At 35.2% G+C, this 10397-nt stretch overlaps 1 protein-coding gene across 1 annotated transcript; it reads right to left on the bottom strand.

Annotated features, from left to right (window-relative positions):
* Positions 1–725: 725 nt before the first annotated feature.
* Positions 726–2742, bottom strand: LOC103932816 (zinc-finger homeodomain protein 6). The gene has a single exon (XM_009342466.3). The coding sequence runs from the start codon at positions 1955–1957 to the stop codon at positions 998–1000; it is 960 nt and encodes a 319-aa protein (XP_009340741.2). The 5' UTR covers positions 1958–2742; the 3' UTR covers positions 726–997.
* Between the last annotated feature and the right edge of the window lie 7655 nt (positions 2743–10397).

The following is a 10397-nucleotide window of genomic DNA, read 5'->3' as shown; positions in this document are numbered from 1 at the left end:
GGAGATGTGCGACGATATGATAAGAACCTGATGTGGCAGCCCATGTGGACATGTCACCTAGTTTAATATGAATTTAAGTTTCTAAAAAAACTTAATCTAAAATAAAGTTTGCTATATAAATACAATTTATGTTGAATAATAATCTTTGCCTAGCAGTAGATGTAATCGTTGCAAAAAAAAAAAAAAAAAAAAACCCTTTCCTCCTCGCCATGTCACTTAATCTTCACCATGTTTGATAAAAACATAAGAGATTTAAGAGCTTGTTTGATAATCGTTTATAGATGGAGAAGTACATGGAAAATAAAAGTGACTGATACACAGAAGTTCATGAAAAGAAAAAGATTATTGAAACACAGAAGTAGATGACGGATGTCCGGATAGATGTAGAAGAAACTTGTAGGGAAAAACGAACAAAAATGAAAGCTACGACAAAAATAACTATTTGAAATTGTTTTCACTTTAGAGATTTTGTTTTGATTCGTTCTTTATTTTTTCTTCTCTTTAGCATCATCCTTTTTTTCCACATATCTCCAGCACAAAAGTGAAAACTAAAAATAAAAAACGAAATAATTATCAAATAGGTGCCCAAGTATTAGCACCACGACAAAAAACTGGTTTCTCATTCCCCATTTCCTTTCCTTTTTTTTCTTCCTTTTACAACTTACCCTAGTGAAAAGCTCAAGCTATTGATGAAAATAAAAAAAGAAAAGTTGCATGCGAGAGCATTTCTGAGCACAAGAAAATTTGTTGGTATTATTTACGATGTTTCTGAAAGCAACCAAACAGCACATCCAACAAGATAAATGAAGAAAAAAAAATAGCTAGATGGAAGTGAGATTATTATCTACCTCCTCCATATCTCTAGTATATATATGCAAATATTCCTGATCTAAGTAGTCACTAAAATTATCTATTAATTCCCAGTTACAAACCAATTAATTATATCTCAAGGACTTCTTTCCAATTAAACATCAATTATTGTGAAGTTTTAATTGACTTACATTTGCTTCTTCTTCATGACTTTTTTGTTATTGTGCATCCATACCTTGAACACCTGCCTCTTTATACCCACTTCAGAACACAACTTCTGCACTTCTTGCTCATCATGCTTCTGGATCCTCCACCCCAACTTCTCCGCCACATCCGTCATCTTCTCCTTCTGCTCTTGACTGAACTTCGTCCTAAACCGCTTCTTCGAACCTTGTGCCTCCTCCGCATAATTTGCACCGCGAAACAATTTATTGTACATGTTGAGATCCTCACTCGATGACTCCGCAACCACCCCACCACCGCCGCCGAAGGTCATCATCATCGGCTGACTGGGCCCTCCAGCCGTAGAATGATAAACAGGAAGCGCCCGTGGTGGGGAGGCTAGCACCGGCAATCTTGTAAGCGCCGAGTCTCTACGGCTGTTTTGTTGTTGGTGGTTTAGGACATAGTAATTATTTGACACATATTCGCCATCGATCTCTTTTCTGTGAAAATTTCTATGACACTCGCAAGCTGCGCATTTTAGTGCTCCCGCAGTGTCTTCATCTCCGCTCGGCATGAACTCTCCGCACCCATCGAGCACGTGGCCGCCGCTGTTGGCAGCGTGGTTTTTCAAACACTCCCTATACCTAATTCTTGATGCTGCTGCACTTGGCGGCGGTGGCGGTGGAGCTGGTGGTGCTTTGAAATTTGATCCACTAGCAATTGTTGCTGTTGCACTTGGGGTGACAACAACTGGAGATGGAACTAGATCTGGGTTTGGGTCAGGATCTCTTCTTGATCTGTCTAGGGTTTGATGAGGTGGGTGGGTGAAGAGTATGGTGTTACTACCATGATGTCCCGCTGAGGAGAAAGCCGGAGAAGAAGAAAGCTTGGAGGAAGAAGAATCCCTATGGGGAGGAGGAGTATAGGTCAGAGTGCTTGGCATCCTCCCTATGACCTTATGATCTCGCCCTCTCAGTTCCATTAAAATCTGATATCTTATAGATATTATGTACTTGGCCGTAATCTCAGCCTCCGTTTTTTTAAAGGGTACTGTAGATTTTCCCAAAAAATAAATGAAAAGTGCGTTTACATTACCTATCTTCGTGTTCTAATTTATGGTTGTCCCTAATTATATGGATCTTTTTGTAATTTTCTCAGCCCTAATTCACTTTACAGTGCCTAGCTAATCCAAGAGCAAAGCTTAATAAAAATATAATCACTAACTTAATATTAATATATTCTTTATTTTTATATTTTTTGTATGATTTTGATATATTTGGGTGCTTAACACACCAACCCATCTCACTAAATTCAACCTTATTACCAAGGTAAGAAGGTGAGTGATGAGAGAAGAAGGTAAAAAAAAAAAAAAAAAAAAAACAAGATCTTGGAACTGAAACAAGAAAAGACTCAAACAGGAAAAGAAAATAGAGGTGGCCCTACTAAATTAGAGCTTAAATTAACCTTACATCTTACAAATTAGACTGTAAAAAGTGGAGAAAGATTGTTGAACTTGCACCAACATCGAAAGCAAGTATTAAGAAGGTGGTTCTGGAATTTTGGTTAAATAGAATATAAACCTCGCTAAGCTAAAGCTAATTAGTCTAAGATTAATATCAGAAAGTATAGAGAGATAGTGAGGGGACTCTTTCTCCTTGGAAGTGAGAAAGTGGTTTCTGTTTCCTACTACCCATCCAAACCCCTGAAATCTATTTGAGAAACAGGAACAGGTGGTTTGGTTTGTACTCAAAATATGAGTGATGAATACACTCGGAGAGAGAGAGAGAGAGAGAGAGAGAGAGAGAGAGAGTACTGCTTTTTGCAGAAGAGCCGACAGGCACACGTTAGTCCTCTCCACAGCCTGCACACCCTGGTCCAGTTCCTAATTATTGCTCTCTGAAACCCTAAACCTCCACCAAATTAATGTGTTTTATGTGTAAGACAGAGAGAGGGAGAGAGAAAAGAAATGTTAGACTTGACGGTACACTGTCTGCCTGGAATCTTCCTGCAACCTCAAGTTCTCAGCTTAAATCCCCAAAAACAGTTCGAGATTTGATTAGCCGACTCAAAGACCCGATTAGACAGGCTCTAAAACAAGGGTTTAGCTAAAGGGTAATCAGAGTTTAAAAGGGTTTTGCTAAAGATAATTAAAAGAAAGAAAAGATAAAAAAAGCTTGTATGTCAAGCGGTTAAGATTTTGTGTTTGTTGTACTATGTTTGATTTTCTTCTCTTTTGGTATTGATTCTATAAAAACAAAACGAGAAGAAATAAAAATATGAATACTTTGAAACAAGGTTGGTTAAGAACATTTACTCGTTCACTTTTACACCGAGGTTCTAAGATTTATTCTCTTCTGTCAATATAATAGTTGTGTTTATAATTTCAAAGGATAAACAGCCGTTTGACCCTCTAAACTACTTTTTTGCTAAATTAACTCTTTGAACTATTTGAAATTCGTTAATTAACCTCTCACCGTCAAATTTGATGAAATTTATCCACTTTGCCGTCAATTGCTGGCACAACTTTACCCTTAAGAATATATCACGTATTGGTCACATACCAGTATGTGAAGGCAAATTAAGTAGATGAAATTTCATTGTATCTAACGGTGAGGAGTTAATTGGCTAATTTCAAATAATTTAAAAAGTTAATTAACCTAAAAAATAATTTATGGATCAATTTCGACTAGAATAATAGTTCGAAGCGTCAAACAACAGTTTACTCTTACTCAAATATGTGTCATTAGTTTTCACCGAATACGTTCTACAATACATAATATATTACTTGAATTACACAAGGCTATACATAATATATTTTTCGTTTCTTTTGCTCTTCTTCTTTCTTGTGGGTGGGTGTGTGTGAGCCACGAGAACTAAAGTGCGAGAGAATGGTATGCTGGTCCACTTAACAGCATTTATTTTGTTTTGTTAGTGAGTGTGCGTGTCAGAGGTTGTAGTGTTGGTGCGCCTGATACAGTCTCTCGAAAGCCCTTTGTAATTTGATGCTGTATCTGCTGCCATTGCATGTGTTTGCGCTATTCCTGCTTGTTTTGTGCTACTGTACGTGTCTACGACTCTACAGCAATGTCGGGGGCCAAACACTGATGGCTATTCGACATCCTTATTTATGACCTGCCTACTACATGAGCAAACTTTGCATAGGATGCCCGACCATGTCATTTTAACGAAAGAATGATACCCTCTTGTATTTTGATTGTACCGAATCATTACACATGATATTTACTTAGCGAGAGCGTTATTCTAATTCTGTTGTCCTACTGAATCTCCTCTCTTAGTCGATGCAATAATTCACTAGTTATTCTAGACTAACCTTTAGAAAAAGGTGAAAAGGATCGTAACATTTTCTAACCACATTAGCCTATTACATGACATTGTTATCTATGTGTATTATCCTATGTTTGATATATATTGCTTCGTACATTTGTTGACGACGTAAATTTTGAGGTTGATAGTTGTCTAATATGGTTTGGTCATAACTTTCGCTTTCGGTTACATGGAGGAAAAGGCCAATAAATTAAGCAACATTTATTCCGTAAAACTGAAAGAATATCAGGAGGAAAGTTGAAAGCTAAAAACAGCTTCCTAATTAACATAATGTTGTTAGAAGATATGACCCCCTTAACATTTTTTTTTTTTAACAAACGATATTATATATTTACACTGGGGGTAGAAGGCGTGAGCTAGCAATAATATGGTTCAAATTAGTCTTTGGCGAGAATTGAATCTAAGATCTCTCATTTACAGCTGAAGAAGAATATCACTATACTGTAGTACTAAATGACCTCTTTAGCATATTCTTAAGCATAAGACAAAAAAATTCCGCACCTAAACAGTACGCCTTAATTAGGAAACCATCACTACAACTAATCCAACGGTTTCTTAAATTGTACAACTACCATGTTAATTAATTTAATCTATTGATTATTATTTATAATTATCTATATCTATCTCACAAACTTGTTAGGTTTCCACACTTAAGAGATCTTGGGATGCAGTTAACTCAACTAATAAAAAAAATCCTGTTGAATTTCCAATTCGGAATTATTTTTGTCAAATTTATGTGGCACTTAGCACGTACACTTCATTAAAAATGATAATATTATGGTCATGAGATTGTTGTCCTCATTTTAGTATCTCTTTTATGTTTTCTCTGTAATTACTTGACGTGTGTCTATTTACTTAACTCAATAATTAACACAGGTTAACTTTTAATATATAATAAAAAATAAAAAAATCAACATTTTAACACAACAGAACAAACCCAGCACCACTCGTGAGGCGTGACCTTCTCCATCCCCCACACCATTCCATGATCTCCTTCCTTAGCCACGATCCACAACATCAGCCGCAACAACCACCCCACTCGCCATCACCAAGCATTATTTCCTCCTGCACCAGATCAAGTCGCTGACAAGAATACACATTGATTCCTTTTTTTTTAGTAATTAATGGTCACTTAATCGAATTGATCCGGAGGAGAAGAATCTAATCAAACTAAATTGGAATCGACAAATTGAACCAGTCATACTAAATCGGAGTCAGCAAATCGAATCAATCGTAATAAATCGAATTCGACGAATCGAATTGTCTCCAATTTAAATAGTCCACGATTGGAAATTTGGAATCCAATTGAATAATAGCTATTTATTTTTTTCATTGACAAGGTTGGATAGACAGAGGAGACTTGTCAATGGCAGCGACGAGTAGTGTCGTTATTGCGGCTGAGTTGGTGGTGTGGAGCTTTGACATGTTCAATTTATTTTTTTCAGACTTATATATTTGTTGCAATGGCTCTTGAAAGTCAAACTTCAATCTCACTCAGTCAACGTAGCTTATGTCAATTTTTGAGCCACTTTACTATTTTTCGTCAATACGGTCAAAAAAGTTGTCTCTGACTTGGTATAAATGGGACAAACCTAATATTGATAGGTCATTTTCAGGTATTTAATATTTAAATAAATTACTGTCAATCTATTATGAGATTAAATCCGTCTTCTTCTTTAGTGTAGATGATATTATTTGTTTAAAAAATATTATATTAAATACATTACTAATCAATTTCAAGAAATTTAAAACAAAAAATAAGCCTTAAAAATCCAAACTCCTCCTCCTGGCTTCTTCCCCTACAGTAACCCCACCCATCGCACCTCACCTCCCTTCTTCCTCAAACCAATAATCCACCCAAATCCTGTCACCAAACTCAAACCAAATTTCCATGAAAGCTTCAAAATTCCCAATTCGGTCAGTCAAGTTTTGTGTGGTTTCGATCCTCTAATTCAGGTCAGAAACGACCCGGGAGAGGAAATTATGGGTGGCCGGAGTGCAATGTGATCAAGGATGAAGGTGATTACAGAGGATTGGGCGGATGGGCCAAGGGGGTGGTGGTTTGGATTAGAGCAGTGGGGTCGCTGGGGTAGGTAGGGCGGGGTTACGGTGACGGAAGGTCAAAGATGTGAACAAATTGTAATTCTTTTAAAAAAAAAATTTCTAATTTTCGTTGGAAATGTTTTATTTTGCTTTAAAGTGAATTTTAATAATTTACTGCTTATTACTAAGATATAGTGCAATGTGATATTCCCCTTACTGCTTAAGTTTGATTCTTGCTAAAAATGAATTTTAATCATATTATTGTTAGGCATATTGTGAAGTTAAACTATACTCCCCTTTTTCTTAATGCAGATAATATTGTTTATTCAAAAAAAAAAAAACTTTAAAATAGTTTGCACGTAAATGATGCTTTATCACAATGGTGAAAAGTAATAATATCTATGCATCTTAGTACAGATTTGACCAAAGACATAACGGATTGTTTGACGAAGCTGCTGGAAAATGAAAAAGTAACCAGTCAAAGACTTAACAGATCATTGTACGGAATTGCCGAAAATGAGAAAGTGACTCAGGGGGTAACGTGATAAAATTTAACAGTGTTTAGTTGAAGACAATAGTTGAAAAAATATCAAGGAAACACATAGTTGGAACCAATAGATTCGTGACCATAATTATATTGCTAAAGCTATACTTTTGAGAACAGTATTCATCGAAGTCTCTAACAGCTGCCTCATTTCCAACATCTGTGACTTAAAATAATTAAAAAAAAACTTCTGGATCTAGTATATCATAGGATTAATTATCATCCAAGCATCTAATCATCAAATCAAGTGCTTTGTTTTTTATTTGATTAAGTATACAATTTAGGAAACAAGATAGCCTCTCTGCAATCTGCATTACCATATTTGGACAACTAAAGGGTTTAGGGTTTTGTTTTATATTAGAAGAAGAGTATGTCTTGATCTATCTAAGTCATTATTTTAAGCAACCATCTTTGGTGTGCTTGAGGGAGCAATTTCCAAGTTGGTAAGCATCGTGAATTTAAGGGAATATGATCTATGATTAAAATAATCAGATCAGCTTTTCTTTCCTAATCAGTGCATGCACGTGTAAACTGCTAGGGTTTACGAGACGTGGCAGAAGCTAGACCAGGTGACAAATAATGTTATTTTATTTGTTCCTTTCCCGTCTCCCTCTCACTTTTTTCTTTTTTGTTTAGGAGATATTTTTTCTTTCCGTCAAGTGATGGTGATATTTACCATCTTATTTATTATTATTAGATAAATTTGAATTTTAAAATATGTATAATAGATAGATATAAATTTCAAAATTTAAGTTCATTTAATAGTAATAACTAATAAGTAGAGTTTTAAGTATTATCACCACTTAATGACGGTGATGAGCAAAAATATGCTATTTTGTTTAATCAATCTGGTATCTCATATAGGTGAGAGGCCAAGGTTGAGCGAAGTCTTGAAATTCATAATAAATTCATTTGTCTATGTGAGCCTGAGTATAAATTTGGTATGAATTTCGCGTGGCACGAACGATAATAGTTATTCACGTTTACGTAAATGATCGTTAGCGTTCCTCTATTTTAAGTGGCCAAAGAGATTTCGATGGTTTCTGTTTTGAGGTTATATTGTTGTTTGTGAGGTCAAACATTTTTCTAAGGTACAGTCTGTTACGTTGCTGATTAACTTCATCCCTAATCAACCAATTTCTCAGCTGGGTTTGTCTAAAATGTTGACATTAACCAAAATTAGATTCTGAAGTAACATTACATATAGAAAATAATAGAGCCAGGAAAAAGAATAGGTTCTTCTTCAGCTTTTGTACAGCAGATTCAGTCACATACGCATGTAATTATACATAGCAATGTCAGTCATGTATGCGTGCATACGTTGATTTCGATCGTTGAATCAACGATCAATTCTAACTTAAGCATGAATGACTGACTATATCATCTCCTGATTGTATGAAGTTCAAATGATTACATCATTTTGCTTTATGATTATTGGTCGATTCTTGTAATTGCTTTAGAGCAGTTCCACCATGGGCAATGGCTCGATAGACTGGCTCTCAAACAGGGTCAGAAAGCCCGAGAAACTTGGTCCAGCGTGTGCTGGCCATTGAGCCCAAGCAGGCCTGAGGGAGAGGCCCGGCAGGAGTTGCCAGCCCGAGAGCCCGAAGGCCACGTGACGCAAGGGTGACGTCGCCCACGTTTTTTATATTTTTTGCATCAGGCGTGTGCGCTTCAAGTGCGCATGGGAGCACATCGTCTAACACAAATTCAAAGTTGGGGCCCGGTTGCTTTTCTCAGATGTTACCGTTGGGGAGGCCACGTGGCTTCCCCACATCCGTTGGATTTCAACGGCTATATTTTATGGACCATTCGATTTCCAACGGTAAAAAAAATTTAAAAACCTTATTTAATTTCAGCCGTTGGATCTAAGATCAATGATCCACATTATTCGGCTTTATAAATTTAAAAAAAAAAAAAGTTTAAAATTCTGAAATGTTACCGTTGTGTCACTTGGCACAATGGAGTGTTGGAATTAAATTTTTTTAAATCCAATGGCATAGATTAATTATGTGAATAAAAATTAAAAAAAATGTAATAAATTAATTAATCAGAAGAAAAAATTTGAAAATTAAAAAAAATAATTGATTTTATTTTTCTATAAATACCTTCTCATTATCTTCTTCCTTACACCACAATTTCATATTTTCTCAACTACTTTTCTATGACACGTGGCACAACGAGAACGATTAAAAATCTTATCCGAAATTACAAAATAAATTGTTTTGTATTATTTTATAAATAAAAATATATATACTAATATTTTATTGCCTATTGCCAGTGTATGAGTGGAGATACAAAAAATGATTACTATTCATTTAAGGTAGTTACTGTTCATTAAATGGATTACATAGTGAATATCCCTTGGAGGCCTTAGCAACGATGGAATTGCTCTTATGGTTTTGGAAGGAGAGCTCGGGGAGGGTCCCATGCAATTTGGATGGACACGGGACTCCAATGTTGCCAAGAATAAAGATAGCAAATTGTACGGAAGGGGAATTTTTTTGTGGAGGCAGATTGTTTGTACTCCTGTTTGGATGCCCTTCTCATCTCCTTCTATTTTGTGCGGTCACGGTTAAGCCACGTTAACATTTTATATTGATTTTTTTTTTATAAAGATAATAAGACAAAAAACAATAGGAATATAAAATATTAACGTGATTTAACATGACTGCATAAATAGAAGGGGATGGGAAGAACACCCAAACAGGAGGGCAGACAATCTGCCTCCTTTTTTTGCAAGCTTAATAAATTAGTAGAATTTAAAGTGGTCGAGACAAGCAAATCTGTTATAATAATAATAATGATAATATTGGATTTACGAATTTCAACCAGTCTCGTCAGTTTTGCGCATGCACGTTTAATTGTGTGAATGTTGTATTGAACAAGAACTCAGGTGCAACACGACTTAACCACCATTGTGACATACAGAATTATTGATATATATCAATGACCTTGTGTTGTGATTGTAATAGCGGCTTAAGATGCTGGTATGTTGAGAGCTACTATAGAAGTGCTTTTAGATTAGATGAAACTTTTTTGGTGAAATTTTTTTTGAAGTTAATCTCTTAGTAAAAATGCAAGTAAATTTTGAAAAAAAAACACTTAAAGTACTTTCTGGTACAAGCACATAACTGATGTTTTTTGTAGAAAACACTTCAAGTACTTTTGAAATGCTTTTAGTCATTTTAAAAGTAATCACAAACGAGCTCAAACAAGTTTCATGAATTTGTAGTTTCAAAAAATATTGTAATATAATGATCACACTGTCATGTGATATTATTAATATAAAGAAATCAGTTGTAAGTTGAATGGATTGACAACTCCACTAATAAAACCTTACACTTTGTTTGGATGATGAACTTTAAAATTACTATAATTTTAGAACAACGGAATATTTTGAAGAATTTGTGAATTTTTTTGTTTAGTTAAATTAAAAGAATCATTGAATTTGAATACAAAATTTGTTATTTTGTAACTCTTACTCATA

Source organism: the organism of the source record quoted next, unplaced genomic scaffold (assembly GCF_019419815.1).
Source record: "Pyrus x bretschneideri cultivar Hongxiangsu unplaced genomic scaffold, Pyrus_bretschneideri_v1 Contig8, whole genome shotgun sequence".
Taxonomy (NCBI): Eukaryota; Viridiplantae; Streptophyta; class Magnoliopsida; order Rosales; family Rosaceae; genus Pyrus; species Pyrus x bretschneideri.
This window is presented reverse-complemented; position numbering and strand designations above follow the sequence as displayed.